The 26923-nt window shown below is 38.7% G+C and overlaps 1 protein-coding gene across 6 annotated transcripts in view; it reads right to left on the bottom strand.

The window, feature by feature from the left end:
- Positions 1–9138: 9138 nt before the first annotated feature.
- LOC102571630 (transducin-like enhancer protein 4) overlaps positions 9139–26923 on the bottom strand; it is a 136688-nt gene continuing 118903 nt past the window's right edge. For 3 of the 6 annotated variants that reach the window (XM_019478134.2, XM_019478135.2, XM_014608741.3), the window contains 10 exons: positions 26469–26601; positions 25760–25977; positions 25479–25555; positions 20924–21173; positions 19734–19981; positions 18530–18677; positions 17825–17975; positions 17463–17539; positions 10393–10829; positions 9139–9954 (listed from right to left, as the gene is read on the bottom strand). In XM_019478134.2, the coding sequence (XP_019333679.1) occupies positions 10722–10829; positions 17463–17539; positions 17825–17975; positions 18530–18677; positions 19734–19981; positions 20924–21173; positions 25479–25555; positions 25760–25977; positions 26469–26601 (1410 nt within the window). In that variant the 3' untranslated portion in view covers positions 9139–9954; positions 10393–10721. The remainder of the gene's footprint in view (positions 9955–10392; positions 10830–17462; positions 17540–17824; positions 17976–18529; positions 18678–19733; positions 19982–20923; positions 21174–25478; positions 25556–25759; positions 25978–26468; positions 26602–26923) is intronic. The other 3 variants (XM_014608742.3, XM_059724808.1, XM_014608743.3) reach the window with 1 other exon arrangement.

The following is a 26923-nucleotide window of genomic DNA, read 5'->3' as shown; positions in this document are numbered from 1 at the left end:
TATTTTATGTGATGAACACAGACCTGCTTGGAAAGCAAAGACAATTATAATTTTGATTTACACCCATTATCCATGTATTCACAGCAAGCATGTACTACATGAACCAGAGCAATAATACATCAAGAGTAAATCTTTGTAATTCACCTTTTTAATATAACACCACAAATAATAGTCCATCCATGAGTAGAATTTCCTTATTATCTTTTTCAAAGAAAGAGTACAATTTTTTACCTGAAAATATTTTTTGTGCATGTTTCAATATACCTAAACAGATAAAGCTTCTATTAACTGCCTTCCCCTCATTGCTCATTCTATGAAAGAAAAGTATGATAAACAATTTGGGATACTGCTATTACAATATGCTGTCCCATCCTTTTGTAATGGATCTACAGAGAAGAGCTATGTTTAACAACTTAACATGAAGACAATACATTCTTAGCATTAAAAAAAAAAAAGTCAGCTAAGCCCACAGTACAAACTAATAGATTCTGAAGTAGGAGCCTCTAGATGCAAACAGTTTAAAGAAGTATAATTAAAGACCCAAGGGATAGACATTTGGAGTTCCTTCTTTACTTGGGTCATTATTGCACATATCCATGTTGCAATAAGTCATCCTTAAGAGACTGGTAGTTCTGAGAGTAACAACAAAGCACTGGGCAAATACCAACTGACAGACGTTGTGAGGAGGTACCTCCTTTTAAAAGTGACATGCCTTGATAACATGTAACAGGCCAATATTATGGAGTCTGATCTATCCACATGTACGTCAGGTTCTTGTACTGATTTGTCTTTTGCTCTCAAAATAGCCAAAACAGAATATTTGTTAAAAATACTAGTTCTTTATCTATAAGTAGCCACTAGAAACACATGCTGTATAGCTTCTTTAGAACTATGAATGAATCTCTTTTAGTAATAGAACATAAGAGCTTTTTACATCTATAGATATCAGTGTAGCTTACAAGGAAGTATATTTATCTTTCACAGTTTAAAAGGTGGGTAAATTGAAAGGTTAAGTAAATACCCAGAACTTGAACAAGTCACTAAATTCTTCCTTCCTACTCTACAAATATGGCATCATTGTACTGGAATATTTCTTCATATACAAGATTATGTAAAAGTAAGAATTTATAGCATATTTCTGCAGAAGTAGAAGAACACAAGATTTTCTAGGTCTTTTTGTTCTCATTTTTAGTGAATTGCTTTGGCCCTTCTTTGCAGCCATTACCAGCTGAGAATATCTGAAAAAGCAAGTGCACAATGAAAGTTAATTTAAAAGGCACAGGAACAAGTATTTATGAAAACAACATTTTAAATTCATATCTACAGGTGTATATTCCAAAGCTCCCTGAATGCTCAGCCAGTCTTTGTACAGAAACAATCCAATGCCATTTCTCTTACAGAACACGTTTTGAAATATCACAATGTTAATCACTTGGAAATTAAGAGAGTCATTGAGATCCTTTCTGGTTCTTCAAGGAAGAATTCTTATAGAAAGCCTATACTATAATACAACTGTATAGTCCAAATTGCTTTTCAGTTTTGGCTTCAATTAAAATTTCACATTCTAATAGGTAGAGAAAGATCTCCCAGTTCAGGCGATATTGTGAAGCCACTTTACAATTAAAGAATTACATGACCTCACACAGTAATTCAAGTTTTTGTAAATGAAATAAAAGGGAAAACATGAGACAGCTTATATCAGAAGAGATAAACAGATAAAAAGCAACTGTTGATTTTTTTAAGAGAATTCTCAAATTTCCTCTGAAATGGAAAACTTGCAATTACCAGTAAAACATCATAGATGAGCTGCTAGCATTAAACCCTAAATAGAATATTACATTGCCTGAAGGGTTGCAGGTAGGAAAATGAGTTCAAGAAGGAAATCCCAACTGACACCAAAGAGTGATTGCAGGGATGCAGGATAGGAGGGAAGACCACAATCCAGCATTGTCACTGAGTAAATCTTTCCTCGTGCACCCATATTCTCCCATTCTACTCAACAACAGGTCGTGACAACCTGCAGTTGTAGTAAACAGTGGAAACTGAGGATGACGTACCTGTAATACAACTTGACATAACTGTGCTACTGGTGTCAATGTCCATCACAAACAGTTCCAGCAAATATTGGCAGAGAAAAAAAAAACCAGGACTTTCACAGCCATGTGCATGTATGTCAGCCTTCTACTTTTGAGTCTATGAGGGTCTTGTCTCTGGGTAATTTCTTCAAGGCACGGACTGCCTTCTGTTCTGTGTATACAGTGCATAACATGAGGCCATGGCTTTGGTCCTAGCTAGTGCTTCTACTAACTGCTAGAATCTAAGAAATATGTATGTTGCTCTTCAGATGGGACATCTTCAGCTTTGGTCCAATGTAGGTTTCTGAAAAGAACATCTATTTTTCACAGCTGACTGATAATGCTGGAGTCAAATTGCTATAAATCTACATTCTCAGTGTAAAGAAAAAGTGACTTTTCCACCTTCTCTGACCATCCAGGTGCCATTTAGTATAGTGAAAAAGTTATCACTTCACTTTCCAGTCTCCTACCTTGCCATTTTATTTTAACAGAAAATCATACAGTAGCCATGACTTTAATGATGCCAACTTTTTTGTTCCCCACAGGAATTTGGTGGAGACACTTGAGACTCAACAAACAGCATATTTCTCCCGTGCATTTTTCTTTGCACAACAGAAAATATGTTTTTTGGAGAGCTTTTTAGTGCTGGGTAAATCTTTCTAAACAAGACAAGTGACTGCCTTAAAAAACAAACAATCCTCCCCCACAACTACTATATTGGGACAAAAGACAAATGGTTGAAACTTATGCAATAACCTTTGAGATGCAGCACATAAAGCACATTATCCAAATTCATAATTGCCAAAACACAATGAATACCCTCCCAATATATCCTAACAGATTTTGAGAGGTGTCAGAAATTTTCCCTATACTAATCATTAGGGAAACTTAGGTGATAAAGTTGGTATGATTTAACTTGGTGTAGGACATGACGTTACCATCCTATGTTCCACATAGTGGGATTTGGCTGGTAATACTATTTTCTTTATTCTTCCCGAAGTGGTAAGTGAAGGGAACTTCAGAAATCTCTGTCCTCAAGCCACATCTCTCACAGCAGTGAACAGCAGAAGTGAATACTACTAACCTACCAAGAGCTATAATCAAGAGCTGTTCCCTCCTGTGCATCAAAAGTGCATCTTCTATTTTTTTGCTCTTTTTCTGAGCTTCTTAGAATTATCACTATGCATAGCTGTGAGCATGCTGATACTTCTCTGAAGCCCACGCCCTACTGACATGGTTAGCAACAGCAAGAGGATATGATAGAAGTGCCCTAGAGAATATCCTGATACAAAAATTCAAACACTGGCTAATACAGGTCTTCCTAGTGATCAGACTGAACTAGTAGACGTGAAATTAATCAGTTTAAATAGGTTAGAACACAATACATTACTGTTTGGGTAGTGCTCAGTTTTTGTCTTTTAGCTATTGTTTTTAGATAAGAACTTTAATGGAAAAAAAAATGGATCGAATGCAATGTATTCTTCAGGTGACCTAAGTTTATTCCAACCATGTAGCTGGCCCAATTAAAAGTCATCACCCACAAAAATTCTTGTCTCTTGCATATTTCCTAGAGCAATGGCTACAAATCAACCCTCATCCTCTTAACCCACTGACATATTTATAGACAGCAACTATCACTTTTTCAGCTCTCCTTTTGCTAGACTAAACATGTTAAGTTCTACTATTTTTTTCTCAGACAGGCTCTCCATTTCTTTGATCATCCTAGCAGCCAACTCTGTACCTGTTCCAGTTTGAGTTCACCTTTCTTGAATACAAGGAACTAGAATCATATACAGTATCCCAGAAATCGTCTCACCAGTGGCTTTAATATTTCCCTCTCTCTACTAAAAATACTTGTCCTGATACATTCTAATTCTGCATTTGTCTTAATCTGAGCTATATCTCATTGGTGAATTGGACTCATCCTGTGACCTAATAGTACGTCCTCACCTCTCTCTTCAGTAGTTTCCAACTGATAGGCTCCTATGAAATTTGGTCAAGTAGAAAGGTCATGAAGAGGGTTGCTACTGTTCCCTGTCCCTTCCCCTAATCTTTAAGACTATTCAGAGGCAAAACCAGATTTAAGTCTGTAAGGGCTATGACAGCAGTTGATAAGTATATTCTCATCTTTGTGGTCACCTTCTATTTCTACTTGCCAATTAGCTAATGAGATCAGTCCAACCATACTTAAGATACATCAGCTCTCAAGTGCTGAACACCTACTTGAGTACATTTCACATTGTGGGAATAGTAGCATGTCATACGAAAAAAGTCATTACACAACTCAAACTCTTTTGCTCATTTATTAAAAATCTGGGGAAGCTGAGGGGTTGTTCTAAAGAAGGACTTGTTCACATTGAAAGTTAAATCTAAGGAGACTTGGAATTTAGCTATTTGGAACAACTTTTTCATGGTCCCTTTTGGCATGGACAATGTAATTTTATTGTTTAACAGGGTGTCAGTTACCACTAAATATGCACCCTCCCTCCATTAACAGGGGTGCAGGGCTCTCCCTGCACCAGCAGGTAAGGCATGATTGGGATCTAATTCCTGATCCCAAAATCGCATGTGTGGCATGGCAGAACACATGGTTGTTAGGATCAAGGATATTAGAACCAACTATGTTTTAAAGTGAACACTTGTTAGGGGCCTGAATACCAAACCCTGAAACCTAGAAAACTCATTTAGCAGCTTCTATCTGCCAAATTGACTCCCTAAAGCAGTTTATATGGCATCTCTGGAACTGCCTTATTCAAACAGTTTGCTTGACAAAGAATTTAAATTGCTTCAAAAAGTACTCTCTGCACCCCACGTCTCTCAAAAAGTATACATTTCGACTGAGATGTGGCTAAAGTCTCAATAACTAAAGAATACCATGCATGTAAATAATATCTTCCATCCAGAAAAATTTAGAACACTTTACACATATGGATAATTTTGCCAACTAAAATGCAAACACTACCACCTAGTATGGAAAAAGAATAGCCATTCTACATGCCAATGTATCCATTTTTTGGTTTTTGGGTTGTTGTTTTTTTTAAAGATAGAAGGGAGTAGAGGGGGATTATACTTTGCAGTACAAGGCAAATTTAAATAGAAGTAGAATAAAGAGACTATAAAATGCTAGTCTAGTACACTTGGTATCACTGTCCTATATATTTTTTTCCAGGAGAGTCACAATGCTTATACAGGTGATATATTTTATTGGATCAACTGCGTGGCCGGAATAGACTTAGACAAGCTTTCAACTGCAGTGCAGTTGGTTCAATTCAGTTGTTTCACCCACAAAAATCCTTGCCTCATTTCCTGGGCCATCACAGCTACAGCATCACTCCAACACTACCAAAATCTTGATTACATATTTAAAAAGAAATCTAAATGGATCACAGTTTGGAATTTTCACTTCATTTACGAATGGAACACCTGCTATACCAAAGTAGCTTCTTGATATCACCAAAATGCAATCAAACCTGTTTTTTTAAAAAGATCATTCCAGAATTGTTCAAATATATCAGAATTTGGCAAGAGTCTTCCTCTTGTTGCCTCATCGTGGAACACATTCCAACTACTAGCATTGAGAACTACCGGAGCAGATCTTCCAAAATATTCATAGGTCATACCTGTTTCCTGACTCAAACTAGGTGTCTCTGCACAGAACCTAGGTCCCATTTTTCTCAACAGAAATACAAATTGTCCTTTTCTAACCTGATAGTTTTTTAGAAATCAACGTGCCACAGTGTTTGCATCTGTTACGACAATGCTACTTGAAGGATTATAGTCCAATCAAGGCAACTATTCCTGAAGGCACTCAAGTTTCTTTTAAAACATAATTGATTGAAAATTAAATTAACTTTAAATTCTACTACTCCTTCCTGCATTTCAGTGCAAAAAGAAGATACAATTTTAATCCTTGTCTTGAAAGATACTTTGGGGCAGTATAGTTAATAAGAATAAAAATCATCATGTTTTCTAATCATTTGTTTTTCCTGAATTTACCTGTATTTTAGGAAGTTAACTGGCTAATTCAAAACTACTGATGTGCAGAGCAACTGTTAGAAACCTTCTCCTTAGATTTGTGTATCTGACAGAATATCATAGGATTACAGCAAAACCAGAAAAGATGCATTTACAACAACATTTTAGAATAGATCCAAGAGAGTCCAAGTGACCCACAGAAGTGCTTCTTTGTACTCAACAGCAGGTTTATGGACATGTTGTAAATGTCAGACTACGCCTCTTTTAATAATAAAGAAAGGCACTATAATACTGTTTTCTTGTAACCAGGACAGAAAATCATTTGGTAAGAGTAAGAACATTTATTGGTTTTGACATAAAAAATTTCTTGCTGTGAGGTGGAAATGCTGTACTCCAAATACCGGAAGAAACGTGAAATCTCAAGGGTTATGTTCAGTAACTCTTGGTTCAAAAACAGACGGTGCAGGTACATTATTTAAGAGCTTGTCAAAGATGATCTTCCACAGCACACTACTTCAGGCTGTATCTCTTGCTGGGCATGTGAAGGGGGTTCTCTTTAAAATATGTGGCACTATCAGCTGTCACAGCTCAGTCCCCTTATTACCTGATTTCCATAGCATCTTGGCCACTGTGGCAATTCTTGTTAGCGGTCTTAATATTAAATACAATCATGCCTCCCACAAATCTTACATTAGGGCAGTTTTTGGGATGAGAATTTCAATATACACAAGTTGGAAAATTCAAAGTGACATTTCTCACAGAAACCATAACTGGGAGCCCTTAAACATGCTTTATTATCCTTGCATTTAGTAGTATTGTTAATGGCTTAAATATGCATCAGATTAAATGAGAATGAAGAATGGTTGCACCTGACTTCTGTACATGTAATATATTTCAGCCTTATTCATTTAACAGGTTTTTGGATTTCAGTTTTTTAAAACACAAATAATTATACATGTTTTAGAAATTGTACCTTCAAATAAACACAACATTGGGTCACACATTCAAATAAATGGTGGGAAAATTACAAAAAGGGATAAGATTAGTAAAGCATAGGACAAAGCAGTTAGATTTACTGAATTGTATTATGCAACACATAATGGGTTAGATCTCAGATGAGTAGATCACTGTAACTTCATTGGCTCTAATGAAACTGCTCATTTGTACCAGCCACAGATCTATCCTATGATTGTGTATACGACATTGCAGTTAGATAAGGATACACATTTATCTGAAGCATCATGTCTGCTAAAATTTATGAGATGAGAAGGAATTATATATATGGTCCATGGGCACAGTGTACAGCAATGCCATTCCAGAAAAAGAAAAAAGCTTAGTATAGAAAACGATAGCTGGTGAAAACATTCTTTTCTAACTCTTGAATAACTTAGAAGAACAGGAAAAAAAAAGACAAAAATTAAACACATTTTTGTGCTTAGGGCAAACAAAAGAAACAATTTCACATATTGTCATGTTTTTAGAAAACAGTGTCTCCTAAACACAGTTATAATGCCCAGAAATTATAAAAAAATACTGAAGATTTTCTTAACGTATCAAATAACTAACAGGAGTTTTAACATGGAAGAAAACAAACAGAAGGAAACAAATGTAAAATGCTGAACTTGAAAAATTCAAAACAACTCTGGGGTGACGCTAGCAACAAAATATCCTTGCAAAAGAAAAGAATGACTTCGCTCCGATAGAAAAACCAAAAAATGCATGTGAACTTACTAGCTTTTTATTTTTAGGTAAGTATCTATAACTCAGCAACTTTTCACTTTCTCTAAAAACTGCGGGGGAGGGAATCAGGATGTTTGGTATTTGATTTACTGAAATATTCAAAGACTATCAGCATAAACAGCAATATGTAGGCAGGTGTCATTATTTTAAAATATATTACTATACAATTAAAATAATCTTTGATGGAAATACATGCAATGTATGGAATTTTGTTTTAAAGAATGAAAGGTTTTATTTTTGGCATTTGAAATGGCCTCGTGTGCTTCAACATACAATAATATGACATGCTGTTATGGACGTTGAGCAAATAATTTCTCCTTCTCTTAAAATAAGTGGAATATGTACCAATCTTTCAAATTTCTGGACATCTTCGACAATAATAGGGAACTATCAAAATTAATAGCAGATAAATTATATCCTTTCAGATATGAACAACAAGTAACAAAATGTTTACAATATATGTTTACCTCTGTGAAGCCTTGACGTACTAAGATAGATGAGAAACTCCTTTCAGAGATATTGTACACATGAGCAAAAAAAGTTACATCAGCATGGAAGACATTTTGTGAAATCTTCACTGTAATCCAGAAGCAATCAGTTGCTGTGAAAAGAAAAGTTAGTATATCCCCCTCCACTCTTTTCTACCAATAAGCATTATGAAATCATTTACAATACTAGTCACTGATTTAGGGTGGTAAAGTGCCATTTTAATCTAGTAAAGCAATGATTTCCAATAGCTATTCATAAACATATACCCAGAAAGCAACAATAGTCTTTCTGTTGACCAAAGCAGGTGTTGGATTGAGTTCGTAGGCTCAAAGTCCACTGAAGTCAATGGAACTCTTTCCATTGATGTCGATGAACTTTGAATCAGTTCCTTCAGGATAGAGCCTATGTGCTAAATTCTAAACCAACATCATTTCCCATTTCCCTTGTGGGTACATTAGCAATCAAACACAAGTCATTCCAACAAAGAGAAGAGGTCTTGGGCACCCCAAGCTTGACAGGACATCAGCAGAGATCCTTGAAATTCGTTTTCTGTAGAAAAGCATAGGATTTGCCTTTTTGCAAACCCTGCGGCTGATTGCCATAGGCCCCGAGCCTCCCCTCTGATCAACGAGAGGCAAAAACCGCATTTAAGTATGAGAATCGTTGCATTAAAATACCTTTAGGTACTCTGATGAATAGCGTGCTCTGAAAAACAGACTGCTGTTTTCCAAAACACCCATGGGTGTATGTTGTGTAACTTAAAAACTCTTTCTATTGCCTATAATGTTTTACACCAAGCTGTTCAACTACTGAGGTTAGCCAATCCAAAAAGGGGAAAAAATAGAAAATATAATACATCTTAGAAGTTACTTATGTTTAATGCTTAAAAGTCTGAATGCACAAACAATAATCTACCATTATAGAAGTACTGGTGGGTCAATACAATGCATTAGAACTATGTACAATGACACAGTTTAGTATCAAAATCTTTCTACACTGTAGAGTATTACGAAACTGTTAATGACATCAAACACTAAGCACTTAAGACACCATTTTTTGCTACCACATTTGGAACTTCAATGAACAGTCCATTTTAACTTGCAGCATCAATCCATTTCTAGTATCAAATTAAGTAATTTTCTACTTATACAGTAAGATTTATCTACACAGTTCTTTTGATTTTGATCCATAGCAGCAAAGGCACTGTACATCAGCAGATCCACAGACTTAAAGATTTTTTTTAAAGCATTCAAAAAAAAAAAAAATCACAGATCATAGTTTAACAGCAACAACAACAACATAAAAAGATAACACAACGTCTCTGGCATGATGGCTCAGCCTGCATCCATTTCAGGGACATCCAACTAAGCCGTGGATAGAACTTGTGGCAAATAAAGCAAGTCCTTCTCTCAAGTGAAAATCCATTCTTTTCTGTACTTCAGAATGAGTGCTCTTGTAAATCCTACCTCTGAGGTCCTTGCTTTTGTAGTTTGTACATGCGTAGGAATCCATTCTTATTTCTGTGCGGTTTCCAATGAATATATCAAATATTTCCCATAATCTCTTGTAACTGCTAAATTGCCCAAAGACACACATCTCCCTTTTCAAAGAAATGTGGCCAAAGCATCCAGAAGGGATAAAGGTGATTGTTTGAGGCAAGTTATTGTACTTCTCTCTACAATATAACAAAGAGATATAATATTAAAAAAATACCTGGGTTGACACTGAAGTAGTCTAAGAGCAAAAGAAAAAGCACTGAAAACAAATCCAATGACAGATTATTAGATACACTAATACAAATCCTATTTTGATGTATTATTCCTTACAATTTTTCATTTTAGATGAACTACAAACTTACATGTAAATCATTGGTTATAGGTTTGTAATTACGATTTTAGATTCCCAAGACTGCCTAAAATAGTTAAACAGCTTCCTCCCATAACAATTATCATCTACATTACAGAAGCACTTAGCAGCCTCAACTGAGAGCAATGCTTGATTAGTTAACTTTTCTTTTTATAAATTAGTGGTCTATTTACTGCAACTTTTAATTTTGGACTTTTCTCCCCAATCCCTTCAATCCACCAGCAAAAGCACAATATACACAACGCACCTTTCAAACCAAGACAGGGCCAGACAGCTTTATTTAGTCAGTTCATTGTTAGAAAGCCTTCTTTAAACAAAAATAAATATATTACAGCTATAATACATAATTAAAGATTCAGTTCACTGTTAAGTATGCTTATTCCATCTTCTTCCAAGTAGATATCTGAAGATTTGGTATTACAAGTTCTTAATGAGCATTCACAATTGAATTGCAAATTAGGAGAGGAAAAAATAAACTCCATAACTGTGATGGTCCTCAGTTTGGGCAGGGGGGAAAAAAAGGAATATACAGCAAAGTGCTATGAGGAGGAGTCCTTTTTGCATTCAGATTTGTCTTTAATAAATAACTTCGTAGACTGTTGCCTTCTTGTCCCCAGAGCCAGTGACAATGTATTTGTCATCCACAGAGATATCACAGCTAAGCACAGATGAGGACTCTTTGGACTATGGGAAGAAAAAAGAAAGAAAAATACTATGAGCATCAATAAATTAAGTATTTTTCTGTGTTAGTACACTGAATGAATAGAAAAAGGCACCAGCCTAAAATATTAATCAGGAGAGAAAGAGTTTACTGACTGAGGGGGAGTGCATGGCAGTGCTTATCAAATATCAAAACTGACTGACTCAACTCAGAGATGAAGGGCTGACAGATGAAGTTACAAAAATAATTCTCCAAACTTCCTTCACTTGTAGTATTTAGGGTAACATACAAATGAACACGAAAGGAAGTGAACGTTTTATTGAGTATCAGAGCTGAAGACAACCTGTAAAACAAGAACAACTAACTCCATACACACTATTTATAAGCAATGAGCATAATTAATGTTTTTAATCTCAACCAGGATCTGGGTGTTTTAAAACAAACCAAAGTAAACCTCTTTTAAAAAAAAAGAGTGTGGTCTTTTCCTGCCTTTACAGAGAGTTGTGCAGAAATTTAAATTCCATAGGAATAATTCTAAAGACCTTAAACCAGTTACAGACATTACACTTTTACTGTTATAAGTGTTGAGAAACTGGTCTATACCCATAACAGAACAGAAGTTCAGTGCACACAGACTGGTTGAGAAATGGTGGAACCCAGGATAAAGGTTGGCCCACCCACCAAAGGGCAAATATGTGTTTTGTTCGCTACTGATCTAAACTATACCACTTACAGAAAACAGTGCAACTTAGATCAATTCTTGGGCTTTTTGAATTTCTGTACCTGGTCCTAGACCTTAGAGAACAATAATAACTATTTCTCCCATATCATCTGTTAGCACTTTCCAAATAGAAAAGGAGACAGACAATTTCTTCACTGAGGAATTTTCAATGTCAAAAACAAGTGAAAAGAGGAACAAATACTAGTGTTTTGAATGGCATAAGCACTTAAATGTAAGAAGATTCAATGGATAAGCAGAGGATACAACAAATAGCAGCTTCCTCTATGCTGTATTTCTGTATCTATATCTAGAGAAATCTATTATGATATGATGTTTATCTTGTAAATTTATAGGAGGAAATTTGCATTCTTTTCAAATTATAATTATTCCTTGGTGTAAATCCTAGGAGAGTTTCCTCTATCAAAAATATATATCGTACATAAATACATCAGCATTTTCCATAGTGGCTAATGCTGTAGCAGCCAAGGCCTTCCTAAGCACATTAAACCTGCACGAAATGGTCCCTAGTGGATTTCATGTACTTTTCTGCTCTTTCCCTGTCCCTCATTAAGGAGACTTTGTGGGGGAATATGTTTTCTGCTCTCATCACTAGGTTTGGTAGAAACAGTTAGTTGGTCTTGTGCCATATTTTAATAGTGGTTGGGCTCACAGGGATTAAGCTGACCTCTGGAAGCTCATTCTGGATTTGGATACTCTCAGATAAGAATATTCTACCTCCAGCTTTCTCACACCCAGACAAGCTGCACTGTCCCAAAAGGCAGAGTTTATTAATGAAGCTGACTGCTGACTATAGAAAACTTTGAAAAAGCAGGAAAAGAGCTAGGTCCAGTAAGGGACCTGGATGCAAAAAATGGATCCAAGATAGACAAGTAGTCCATCTAGCCCAATAATGTGTCTAGAGGGAGAACACTGAACCAGATATATCTAGAGTGATCTATCCCCTATTCATCGTCTTTCCTGGCATCTACTTTTATTGGTTTAGATATGCCAGAGGAAACATTGCCAACAGTTTTGTTCAACAGATATTAATAGATCTATCATGCATGAATTTATATAGTCCCTTTTTGAACCTGACTATGCTATCTGCCTCTACCCTCTCCTGTTGCAATGCATTCCACAAGTTAACTATGCATTGCATAAAGAAGTACTTTCTCTTGTTAATTTTAATCCTGTCTCCTGCTAATTTCAGTGGGTGCCTTGTAGCTCTAGTACTCTGGGACTTGGTGAATAACAACTCTCCCTTCTCTATATCTTTCCAATTCTACTATATGCTTTTTGAGATGCAGAGACCAGAACTGTACATAGCATTCAAGATATGGATGCACCAAGGATTTGTATAATAGCATAATGGTACTCTCCGTTTTGTATTCTATTTCTATTCCCTTCTTAACGATGCCCAGCTTTTTACTGGCTGTTTTTTTTTTGGTCGCCTCTGCACATTGAACTAACATTTTTAGAGAACTATCCACAAAAACTCCAAGATCTCTTTCCTGAGTTTTAACACCTACTTCAGAACTGAGTATTTGTACATTTAGTTGAGATTATTTTTCCCAGGTGCACTGCACTCTGCACTTGTCAACACTGAAGCTTATCTGCCATTTTTTGCCCACTAACTTAACTTAGCGAGATCTTTCTACAGCTCCACTCTGTCAGCCTAAAATTTGATTACACAGATAATCTGGAAGCATCTACCGAGTTGAAATTTCAGAGTGCGCTCCCATTTCCAGATCATTAATGAAAAAGCTGAACAAAAGTGGGCCTAGCACAGATCTCTGAATAACACCACTTTTGACCTCCCTCCATCCTGAAAAGTGACCATTTATCCTTCCCTTTGCTTCCTATCTTTTAACCAAGTCTCAATCCACAAAAAAACTTTCCCTCCAATCCTGTGGCAACATGGTTTTTTTTAAAAGCCTTTGATGAGGGAACCTCTCAAAATATATTTGGACTCCAAAAAGCTTATGTGAACTGGATCCCCCTTGTCCACATGCTTGTTAACACCCTCAAAGAACTCCACCAGATTGGTGAGGCAGGATTTCCCTTTACAAAAACCATGCTGACTCCTCCCCAGATGATCACATTTGTCCATGTAATTGCTGAACTTATTCTTCATTACAGATTCTATCAACTTGCCAGGGAGGAAAGTGAAATTCACTGGTCTGTAGTTCCCAGGATCACCTCTGAAGCCCTTTTGAAAGATGGGCATTATGTTGGCAGCACACAAGTGTTCTGGCCTGAGGCCATTTGTAACAACAGGTTACGGTCTACTGCCAACAGTTCTGCAATTTCATCTTTGAGTTCCTTCAGAACTTTTACATGAATGCCATCTGGTCCTGGTGACTTACTAGCATTTAATTTATCAATCTATTCTAAAACTTCTGTTGTCACTTCAACGTGGTCCAACTTTTCAGAGCCATTTACCAGGAAGGACTGATCAGGCACTGGAATTTCTTCAGTATTTTCTTTAGTAAAAAACTAATTTATTTAGCTTCTCTTCTATGGCTTTATCAACCCTGAGTGTACCTTTTACAACATGGTCAACTAACGGTCCCACCAATTCTTTTGCTGGCTTCCTGCTTCCGATACATTTTTTAAAGGTTTTAAGATTAACTTTAGCATCTTTTGCTATACGGTTCTCAAATTCTTTTTTGGTTGCTTCTTCTTTTACATTTGACCTGCCAGAATTTGTGAGCTTTCCCATTTTCCTCATTTTGGCAAGTCTTCCACTTCTTAAAAGATATCTTTTTGCCTTGAATGGTCTCCTTAACTGCAATTAAACCATGCAGGGGTTTCATTCAACCACTTGGTATCCCTTTTGATTTGTGTTATTACTTTTCCTGAGCCCCTAACATAGTTATTTTAAAGAGCTTCCAAGCTGCCTGCAAGCCCTTTGCAGTTCTGACTACTCCTTTTAACTTGTTCCTAAAATCCTCATTTTTTGTGTAATTTCCCTTTCTAAAGTTGAGTATTTTCATCGTGAAATTTTTTGGCTTGCTCCCTCCCACTAAAACTTTGAAAGCAATTAAATTACAATCACTTTCCAGAGTAGATCACCAACAGATACCTCTTGAACCTAGTCATGTGTTAGTATTAGGTCTAGAACTGTTTCCGACTTTGGGGCCTGGCCCTCATTGTAGAAACTGTAACAAGAGTTAGGTGCCAATGCTACCTACTGTAGCACAGGAGCACATCAGCCTGCCTAGGTGGTTGGGGAGTGTATGTTCCCCTCAGTGCCTGGCCTGCAGCCCTTAAGGGATGTAGATATAAGGACATCTAGTTTCTAACCTTCAATTACATTTACACAGGAAATAAGCACCAAGATGCTCAGACTAGGACAATTCTGGGAATACAGAAGCAAAAAGCTACAGTTAAGCAATGGAGGCACCTCCAGCGCTAGGAATTAGCTGAATCTAGATGGTTAAAAGGACTCAAACCCTATTTTGAACCTTGTCCCAAATAATTCATTTTCAATAAAGGTGACTGTGCTTGTTTTCACTGTGCCATCATGGAAATTGACAGCTGCGTCCTGTATAGGTCTCTGGATTGTGACCATATTCAGTAACATGTATAGTAAGTATCCACTCGGGAATCTGTGAATGATTCCAGAGTGCCCATACCTTCATTTAGGAGGAAGGGGGCAGAGTTTGATAGTAACTGTAGATGCCCCAAGGCATTTACACTTTTCATCTTTTTTGAGCAATTTGGCATACTGATGAATCCAAGGCTTTGCACAGCTTTGACAGATGGGGGTAGATGCTTTCAGTGATGACTGGGAACCCAAATCCAAGCTAGTTCTTCAAAGCACTGTCTCTTCTGATGAAAACAAATTTGGTTTTGCCCACATTCATTTTGAGCCCTCTGCTGTTCACCCAAGAGACTGATTGTCCTGAGACTCTAACCTAGTGGTTTCCAACCTTTTTAAGTAGATCACCTTTGGCATTTAAAAGCAACCCAAGATCTACTGTGTGCCACCCCCAACCTCCCACCGCCTAGCAGGTTAGTCTGTGTGGAGGGAAGTGGGGGGCAGATTGAGGCAGAGGTAGAAAAAATTATTTGGGGGCGTGCCCCCCCAGCAGGTAGGTTTGTGAGGGAAGGGGCGGGGGGAGGGGAAAGGGCTGTGGGGGGAGCAGATAGAGGCCCCAGCCCTAGCCCCTCTTCCTCCCTCACTGCTGGGGCCTCGATCTGCCCCCCGCAAACAGCAGGGAGGGAGGAAGTGGGGCTGAGGCAGGGGCAGGCCCTGCACAGCTAGGGTATGGGATAGAGTCACAAGTGGCTCATCTGGGGGCCACGGCAGGGTGAGCACATACCCTGGGAGGGCACAGGGGGGTGCATGCCTCTGAATCTGTATGCTGGCTGGCCTGGCTGCTGCTGCATGCTGGGGTGCGCCAGGAGGTGGGCTAAGTGGGGGGCTGCAGGCACGCAAAAATTCACCATAGCCCCCGCTCCCAGCTCTACCACTACCCAGCCCAGCTGCAGCAAAGTGCAGCCCAGACCACCGTGAAGAGGACAGCACTGCCTTCCCCCTCCCCCTGGAATCTGTGCGGGGGGCTGGGGGCAGAAGGCCGGGGCTGGAAGACAGTGCTATGCTCTTCATGGCAGCACTGGGAGAGGGACTACGGCAAGTTTTCAGGTGCCTGCAGCTCTCCGCAAAGCCCTCCTCTCAGTACTGCCTGGCGCACCCTGGCCCCACTCCGCAGCGGCAGCCGGCCCAGCTGGCATGCAGATCCAGGGGCACACGCTTCCATGCCCTCCTGAGGTGCACCGCCTGCACTGCCCAGTGTTTTGGGGGGGAGCTACCGGTTGATCAAATTAGCTGGTTGGTGACCACTGCTCTAACCTCTTTCTGAAGGTACTAGACAGTTTTGTGGCATATGAGGTTAATCTGAGATCCCAAAGACTATTGTAGTTCTGCTACCTGTTTCAAATGGGGGGGGCGGGGGTGCAGTAGTATCTCATAGTAAACTGCATCAAAAGCATTGAGATACAGCTTCTTTCTGCCACCATATGGAGCTCATCTTTTGGAACTACTAGGGCCGTTTCTGTGCTGTACCCAAAACCAGAATGCGAGTGTGAAGCATCCAGAAAGCCATATGCATTTTTGGAGTTTGATCTCTTCAATGATTTTCACTAAAAGTGAGATTCTGAAGAGTTGGAGAGGTCTTATTCTGAATCAAACATTGGTTTCTTAAGGACTGGACAAATTTATTTTTCTGAAGGGGAAATCATTAAATTCCATTAGAGATGAAGATAGTTAATATCTGTGTGATGGTTTAAAAATTACAGCAAGGTTACCGCTTCCAATTACATTCTATAGAAGTCTTATATAAGGGTCAGCTCTTCAGTTCAAGCATTTGCCTGTGTCATTTAATAACTTTTTAATATTAATACATGTTTTGACATCTTAATGCTGCTTTATCTATAGCAGTCATCAAAAGCTACTTTAAGAAAGAAAAAAAATGGAATGGCAAATTAAAGAAGCAAGCTTGGAAAAATTGCTCATGTGACTGTCATGCTGACTATAGCTTTCACCATTTTTAACAGGATATAGAACATTCAGTGAATACTAATTTAATCATGTCGTATGTATGCCGCATCATACTGCCCATGGCAAGACACACAAAGGAAGTGGAGGGCGGGTGGAGGGGCTGCAGGGAAGGAAACAGACACAAAGATTTCAAGGTTACTTGAAATATACCTTCAAGTCACGGGCCACTTTACTATGACAATGAAATTATTAAAATGGTATTGAGGACCAAATTTTTTGTACCCTTATCATAAGGGACAGTCTTAAAAGAAACAAAATAATTAGCCAAGAATTCCCATTTAAAAAACCTCTAAATCAAATGACAGATCTTGAAAAAAATGTACCACGATTGCACTATCGTGTGGAAAACAGCTTTTAGGAGATTATTACCTGGAATATACTGGCTCCATAAGGTGTTCTCCAGGCATTAAGAAGATTATCTTTTCCAGTGCTTACAAACCATTTGCCTGCAATCAAAATACACCCCAAAACAGATTAATCAGAGAAAATGATTAATTTTCATGTTAACAAAAAATGTATCGGAACAACCAAAAGTTTCATCTGATTAGACTATGGTTTTGTTTTGTTTTAGCTACAATGTAAGTATTTTGTAACAAAAAGCATTCACACAAGGGAAAAATAAGTTTAATTTTAATACTTAAATTGAACATCTGGTTTTAAATTTCCACTGTATTTATTCAAAAGAGATTTGTCAAGAGAGAGAAAATGCTGGCAGAGAAGCTGTTGCTTACCACAGTGAGCAAATTTGAGCGATAACACACAGCTCTCATGAAGATGTAGCTGATACTTGTCTGGTTTAGTAACATGCAGAACTTCAACGTTACTGTTCTCCATTCCTACTGCCAACCATTCACCAGTTGGACAATAGCCCAGTGAGAAGATCTGGAATTAAACACAGCACAGGCTTCAATAATTAAGGGAGGGGCTTGAAATGTTCAAAGCTGATTCCTAACACATTGTCAGCACTGTTCAAAAACGTGAGCAACATTTTGGTTTCCTATGACAGTTGTTAAAAGATGCTAATTCAATTACTATAGTAATCCAGATAAATTAGTTCATGTACACAAAACTCCATTTAGCTATACAAGTTAATATCCTAGCCCATCCAACAGCCTTAGAAATATTTTTGTAAGATCTCTTTGAACAAAGAGCTACAAGAAATGATACAGATTGTACATCAGCATACTTGAGTCTAGCAAGTCTCCTTTATAAATAAGATTGTCTGATGTTCTTGTGGAAAAAAATATTAATCTGTCAAACAGAATAACAACCCAGAGATATGTTGCCAGCTGCCATATTGAAATAGTGCTAGAGACCAAGTGAAAAATTCTTTTGGAGCAATCCTTCAAGTCTTATTTTTTTAAAACAAAAACATGCTCTTTTTTATAAAAACCACTACAGATTTCTATAACACGTCGAAGTTTTCAAGAGCAAACCTGTGATGTGAAGTCATGCTGTTGTAGCTGTCTCCCTTCTCTGAGGTCCCAGGATCTGACTGTATTGTCCAAACCTCCCGTCCAGAGTTTGGTGCCATCATTAGAAATGTCAATACAGCTGGCTCCATCTGTGTGGCCCTGGAATTGCCTAAAAATGTCAAAAAGAAAACACCTAGTCATGTTAGAAAGAATCAGTTTTGCTCCAAATACTCAGAAGGGATCAGTGTTCATTTTCTGTGTAGATCATGTCTCTTTCTTGTTCAGTTTGTTTTTTTATAATAACTCACGATATTAAGGGCAGCAATAGCATATTTTAGAAGACGGACTTCTAACACTTCTGAGACTACCAAATTAATTGCATGCTGAATACATCAAATAATCAGGTTAATCGGTTGGATGCTATTTTTTTTTTTTAATTAGGTCACAAATTTCAGATTGGTGGTGGATCTTTGGCCTTAACTGAGTGGGATTATATCTCTTGGAGGTTTTAGCAAATGATTCTAAATAAACTGGTTTAAGAAGAATCTGAAGGCCCCTTACAACTGCTAAAAGCTCACATTTACATGCCGTGTTAGATTATATTATTGTAGACTGTAGACCTATACTACTAGTTCTTAAAATGCGTTTCACTGTTGATAAGTAATCAACATTCTGAAAATCCATCCCCAAACAAACCAGATCTGAACACGGTGATTTAGGCTCCCTTTTACTTAAGTCACACATGCTTAACACAGATTGGATGCTCTGAGTGTGAACACAACATACTCTGTTTTTCACTCATTTTTTTTAATCTGCTCTGAGCCTTTTTGGAAAGGGCAGAATATGCATCTGAAATAAATACAAATACAAAAAAAAGATTCAAACAATTCCATTTCTGGGGGTGGGGGAAACAAGAAAAGAAAAGACCTAGGGGAATCTTGATACCAGCTGATTTATTGGAAGTATGCAGCAGGCCCCAATCTAGAAACACTAGAATGTAACTTTCAAGTCTGGAATTATAAACTCCTCAAAGCCTACACAGTTACAATTTTATTACTCACTAACTATTCAGGCTGCCTAACAACGATACAGAAAAAAGTTAGGCTGACATGATTAAGATACAAGTTTATTTAAAAATCTAAGGTGTGGGGAGGTAGAGATGGGGGAGGAAAGGCTATGCCTAATTAATTCTTCCCAACCTGTCAATCCAGTTCTGTTGACCTACCTGACTAAAGTCTGGTTGTGCAGGTCCCACACTGCAATGTTCCCATCGCTACAGCAGGAGAAGCAGACTTTGGAATCAGGGCTGATAGCTAGAGCGTAGCAGGCTGGGGCAGAGGATGTCAGCTCTGCTTTTATACGTGGAGTTGGAGCTGCCAAGTCCCAAATGGATAACGTGCTGGCTTCCCCACCAACTATCAGGGTGCGGCCGTCTGGGAGTAATCTGCAGGAACGGATGTAGTTATCTCTGTTCTGTGGAGACAGAAGCCATCAAGAGATTACTCATGAGGAAAGGAAAACAGCATTAACATGAGAGCAGAAATCCATAAAAGTATTGTATTCCCTCCTGGTTTTAATGAGCCATTTATACTTATGACAATGATAAAGTGTATTAATGCCAGAAAATTACATGACATTAGGGAAGTACTTAAACTTGATCTGCAAAATTCAGTAGTGAGAGATATTTAATCTTAATTAGCATCAAAATGCAAAGACCTGCATCCAACCCCAAACAAGTCAATGTTTCTGCATGCGACAGCTTGTAAGGAAAGTTATATTTTAATACTTGGTTTATTTCAGTTTAACTCCGTGTTGGTGAGTACAAATTTCTTGGCATGTCTCTCCTCTGCTCCAGGGACCTGCTGCTACTACTATCAAGCAGTGATCAGATCAGGAAGATATTTCAGCAGTTTTCTTTATTTCCAGCATTTCGCAGCTTTGATTTTAGCAGCACATACAACTGGAAGCAGCACGTACAACACGTCATCAAGAAGTGGTAAACGACACAAAAGAAAAGCTAACAATAGCACATCTTGTTACCTCATGCAAATACATTTCCTGAAACTTAACAGCAACTGAGGGAGACTTTTAAAGTGTCACGTACAGACAGGACATTATACACACAAAGGCAAATATAGACTTGAAAAACATTTAAAAAGATTTTATTGTAGAAGATTCTTGAAGTACAACACCCACATACCTCAAGCTGGACAACTTAGTTATGGAAGAAACAATAAAACCATTTCAGTGATGCTTAGCAATTTATATCAGCTCAACTTCAGTACTGATGACAGTCCCTGAACAATCACTATAGTCTATATCTTAACGATATCAAGTCAGTCCTACACCAGCTGCTTTCTTTTACTCACTATCATTCTGTTCATAGTTCATCATCATCTATAGGTCTTCACTTACCAGGCAGTCCAGCTGAGAGACAGGGCTCTTGTTTCCAGGGTGGCTGATATCCCAAACTTTGACACATCCCTTCCCACCAGTGTACACATGTCTAGTCGGGTTGCTGATGGTAACTGCACATACTACTTCTCCATGATTCAGAGTATTGATTTGGCGAGCGTGTCGAGGGATTCCTGGACCAATGAGGGCATCAGGAGGGAAAGGTACAGGCTGCATCTGGCCATCTGCACTTACATGAAATGAATATGCCCTACAAAAGGAAGGTGCATGCGATTAATCATGCCTGCCTAAAAAAAAAGACCAAGATATATCAACAAACATTTTAAAAAAATGCATGTAGCTTTGATACTTAATTCAGGCATGTAGGGTACATACAGACATTTGCCACACCCAGTTTATGTTAATGAGGTTTACTTTAAACCAACTAAACATATTCCAGGAGCACTGCATGCAGCTGGGAGCCATGCAGGGAAACCAGTGCAAGTAACCTGGGGTGCAGAGGGGGCAGACAGAATTGGGGAGGGAAGGTTGGAAGGGGAGGGAACAGCACAGCCCCAGGGCTGGGGCAAATAGCAGGGCTTTCCCAGCTCTGGGGCTACACTGCAAAGGTATCAGGCATTCGCAAGATTGGTTTAACCTCTTCTCAGATCGAGTTAACCTGATCTCAAATCTAAGTTAGTGCACCTACTTAGGTAAACTGACTCACAGCACACCATTTTTGGGGCGATTTAAGCCCTCTGCATGCTTGCATGAATGGGCATTTAGATCAACCTAACTCTGGTTAGGTTAATCTAAATGTAACACCTGTGGTCACCAGGCTATCCAGAGCTCCCGAACATCTTCAACTGCATTTATGTTTATAGAAGTCATGGGTGTATACAGCACCTCTGATGACATGAGTAAATCTGGATTTAGATTCCTATCCACGGCATCCAGTTTGGAAACTATCAGCCTGAGAGTTCTTCGCAAGACAAGCTATCCATCCGCAGACCAAACAGCTTCTATGTCTTAAACCACGTACTTATGATTACTATCATGAGCAGGGATATGTAATGCTAGTTTTCAAACTTCAGTGTGCCCAAGACTGGGCCTGACATACATAAGCAGACTGAGAGAAGCCCGCATCAGAACTTCCTTGAACAAAGAAATAAGAAGCCAAGAATTGCAGAATTTTAACATCTGGCTGAGCAAAAGAGATTAAAATGACTATTCCCTGAGAACATTTAATTTGTGAATATGAACCTCCAAGTGAGTATGCGTGGTAAAGTCCAACCTGAAGCAGCTCTGAAGTTTTATTGCATTTGTTTTGCTGAATGAAATCTCTGACTTCAAAGGGTTAAGTTCTCAAGATGCAACTACTGAAATGGCAGACTAGCAAAAATGTGCAGTGTTTTTGTTTTTTTGGGGGGTGTTTTTTTTTTTGAATTGACATGACAACCACAAATCCCAATTTTGCTAGCTGGAATCAGGACTCTCACTGAGAAAGAATGTGTTGTTTGACTGCCAGTTATGCCACCTGTGAATAACCTATCAACAACTTCATCTCAAAATATTTTCCAGGGAGAAGACTTAGGTTGCAAAATTGTTTTGTTCTAAGATGTGCTGTGTCAGACAGTAGCTATTACGGAACACAAATGTTATAAGAGGACCCATCTATATCTGTCTGTCTGTCTGTCTGTCTGATTGCTTGTTTAAGAAAAGTTCTTAATTTCCTTAGATTAGCATATTCCTGGTAGTATAGAGAAGAAAACCAGTCATAATAATGGACAAGACTAATTCGTAGAAATATTATTTTTTTCAGAATACTGTTTTCTTAATTACCCTGAAATTAGGTGGAAAGGCAGCCTTTACAAGCCAACCATTTTGCTTGATATTTCAGTCTCACAACACACTATTTCAATGGCTTTTCAGCTGCATAAAGATTCAAATTTATTCACATAATCTTCCTTTTTATTTTTTTATTCCATTACCAGAAATCTTTCACTCTTTCTGCAGCTTTCACTATACTTTCTCTTCTCTTTCTCTGGCAGGCATGAGTGACAGATCATCATCCTTCATTCCTGACACTAAATACATTCAGACAAGGCTCAAATGGATTGTCGCTGCTGTCAAAAGATGCAATCTGCTTAGTTTTCGTAGATTTTATTTTCAATTAGTGCCTATAGAAATCAGCTATCTATAAAATCTCATCTGTTTAATATACCAGCTATATGCTTGACACTGTATGGTATTAAAAATAAAGCACTAACCCTCCCTGAGACATTGCAGTGATACCCAAAATGAAATTTTAGCATCATTTTTGAAAAGTCATACTTGGGCCAATACCAGCAAAGTTGCTTTGAGCACGGAAACCATCAGATGCCTTCAACAGAGCTACACTGACTTACACTATCTGAGGATTCGGCTCATAAGGCACATAAGTGCTATGTATAATTATTCAAATACAATTCATCCTGGGAAGATTCTGGTGTTGTATTTCTCTCTCCTTCTCCTACTCACCATTTACTATGAGCCATCCTGATAGAATTGTACCAACGTACTAAGCTCCTACAGTTATTAATATTTTAAAACATTGTCCTTTACATGTTTTAAGCATTGAAAATGCATTACAAATATATTCCATTATAAGCACTTTCATATGTTTCAAAATACATTTCCTATGTTTTGATTTATATGCTGTACTGTTTCCTAGGACAATCAATCACAACAATTATGCAATAGTTCAAAAACAAAAAAAGGAAGTCAGAAACAAGCTAACCAATGCACTATATACTGTACATTCCATGATAGGGAACTCTCAGCAGAGAATTTATAAAAACTTTTTAAAAAGGGATAAATAAAATAATAAAACCAATAGTGACAATTCTGAACAGCAGCTGTGAAAAATATTGAATTCAAGTTGGATCAAATTTAATATTCGCCAAACACTTCAAGGATTCAGTCTCTACAGCCATCAGATCTAGATGACAATAGATAGCCACTACTAACCTTCTCAGTAGTCAGTTATATCAATGTCATTCAAAAATCTTTGAGATGCAACAACACTTTGCACCTTTTATTCCAATATCAGGCATTTGGTATTCTATACACACACACACAGACAGGAAGAAGGTTATATGGCAAGGTCCTGATCCTGAAAGTTGCTTTGTGCCAACTCATTAAGTCTGCACATGATTCAACTGGAGCCAGCCTGGCTATATACACGATGGGATGTCCACCAGCACAGAGGCGGTAGTGGAATAGGTCATATGACAGCAAGTAACATCTGAACGGCAGGGGGAAGGGATACAGCCATAGCATTTACAATTTTTACAATACACATGTATAATAAAATTGCACATACTGTGATCGTGTCCCCACCCTTCATATGTTACTTTGTGTTGCATGCAAGACCTGTAAAAGTAATAAATCATACCAACTGTACTAGACCTCTGAACTATGCCAAAACCCTCTACCCTCTTCACTGTTGGCTGCTCACAGTTTCTTGTATGTGTCACAGAGGGCTTGGGAACCTTCAAGCAAAATTTAAATCAATATGGTTTGTATCACCATTTTATTTCCCCTTCTCCACCAACTCAAGAGAGAAGTGAGTGGAGAGTTCTTCATATTTGTGTAATTCTTTTTTCCAGGCTCATAGCTGTGAGCGACTGGTGCCACCTTAGTCAGGGAAGGCACATGCCCCCACTTGTGAACAGTCTCGCTGCCGGAGGTGAGGGGGTCCGCCCACTGCCGATCTCGCTGCCGGGGGGGGGGGGGGGGGGGGAGGAGGAGGAGGTCCCCCATGGCCGATCTTGCTGCCCCGGTGCAGGGGGGGCCGATCGCTGCAGCCGCTTCTGGGAGTGCCTGTGGCTGCTTCTGGGAGCGGCTGCAGCGACTGGCCAGCACTTGCAGGGGGGGCACTGGCGCTCCTGCCTAACCCCCCTGCCCATCACCTAAGCAGCGAGCGTGGAGGATCAGGGGGTACACCGGTGCTCTCAGGGAGTGCACGTTCACCCCCATGCATCCCCTACGTGTTTTCATTGCTCATAGCAACCATCTTTTCTGGTCAGTTCCATCACAGATGAATTTGAACATTATGATACCATAATTCTTTTTAGTATTTTCAAACAAACAAAACATTTTAGTGTTCCTTTACCTGCACAGTACTGTTTATAGCATTTGGTAAGTTTGCAAGTGTTTTCAAGGCTTTTTTGAACAAAGGAATGTTTAAACTGAGGGACAAAGCACAGCAGATATGAATACTAGGTGTCAAAATGCAAACTGCAGAGGGACCTCAAGACAGACTAAACAAGTGCAGTACTTCACAGCTAGAAGTTCAGCTCTTCTCCCCACTACAACCTCTCCATACCACCCAATAGGTCTTGGCTGGTACTAGTCTTCAAAGAACTCCATCCAAATATATTTTTATGATTAAAAGAAGGATTACAGCTTCTAAACAATTAGTTAACTTGCTCCTATCACAATGTTTTCCATTAGCTCAGGTGGAGATCTAACCAGCATGGAAATGCCACTTCAAGGAAATGTTTAACTTTGTACAGTGGGATTTGATACTCACGGTTTTCCTCCTGGGATGCCTGTCAGACTGGGAGGGATGCCTGGGACTCGCATGTGATGATGTGGATCAAAACCAACCTGCAGTTTTCCCCATGCAAAACAAACAAAAAAAAAGGAGGGGGGAGGGTATATTAAGCATGGAAATAAACAAAAAAAGGTAGTTCCATGGCCTTCCTCCAAAACTAGAGATAGGCTGGACTACATTCAGCCCTGCATGTCTTTATTTTAGCTCACTCTTCCTGAACTCTAAATACAACTTTGTTCTCTGAGGCAGGAACTTACCACTGGAGACCTTCCGTAAGCTGCTGCTGCTGCTGCCGCTGCAGCTGCTGCACTCATTTGAGGGGAAATGTTATGTAGACCAGCATACGCAGCTCCTGGACTGGTTAGTTCACCATTCATGCCAGCATGTGGCACAATTCCAAATGGAGCAGGGTAAGGACATGGTACTGCCATGGGGGTCCTTAAGCCTGAAGCTACGGAGGGAAAGAAAAAGAGAGCTAACAAACCAAAAAGAGAGAGAAAAGAAAAAGAAAAAACAATTCAACAAGAAGTCTGGGGAGCAGTAAAACATTGCTTAGTTTAAACACTGGAAAACCAACTCAGGGTTCTGCATAAGCAGGTATATAAAATGTTTGTGCAGTTCTTCACTTAAAAGGATGCTCACCTCCTCTTGGAAAAGAACAACACAAATAAAAATCAAAGACACAGGGGGCACATCTACACGAAACACTGATTGTGCAGTAGCCAAAAAATACTGCGCAGTAGTGCATCACAGCACAGACAGTGCTAATATACTACTGTGCAGTATTATTAGGCTACTGTGCAGTAGTGTCACCTAAAGGATGTTTGCCAGTGCATTTATTTAGTACTTGCTAGTACAAGTACTAAATATATGCACAGTAACAACTGAGCCGTAGCATCTTGTGTAGACATGCCCAGGGCGTAGTTTTATAAAGCTCTGAAAAAAATAGATGCAATTGTTACTTACCCAATGGGTCAACTCCTGGGGGTTTTCCAGGCACTGGCCTCAATCCAGGAGTAGAATTGCTGCCTGGAGTTGGAGCATCAGTCCGTGGAGTTGGGGTATTTGATTTAGACACAGGAGTAGTGGATTTCTCATTCTAATTATAAAGTAAGACAGTGAAAGGCAGTTATTTATTTTACTTTCAGGCTTCTTAATTAGCAGCTCTAGATACCGTAGATGAAAATCAGGATGTGGTTTGATTTGTGGAAGCTAATTTTAATAGTAGTCACTGGCAATGCTGAGCAGCAGGCGTGGCTAATTAAAAGGAAAGGAAGACTTCAGGAATCACCATAAGAATTCACAGCTCTTGCCTGTTAGGCCCCCAATATGATTCCTGATAAGATCCATAACTGAAAATCACTAACATATTTGACCATAATATTACGATATCATGAAATTTGTTGGTGGTCTGTCTGCTC

This window comes from Alligator mississippiensis, chromosome 3 (assembly GCF_030867095.1).
Source record: "Alligator mississippiensis isolate rAllMis1 chromosome 3, rAllMis1, whole genome shotgun sequence".
Lineage (NCBI taxonomy): Eukaryota > Metazoa > Chordata > Crocodylia > Alligatoridae > Alligator > Alligator mississippiensis.
The sequence above is the reverse complement of the archived record's forward strand: the minus strand, read 5'-3'. Positions and strand labels throughout refer to the sequence as shown.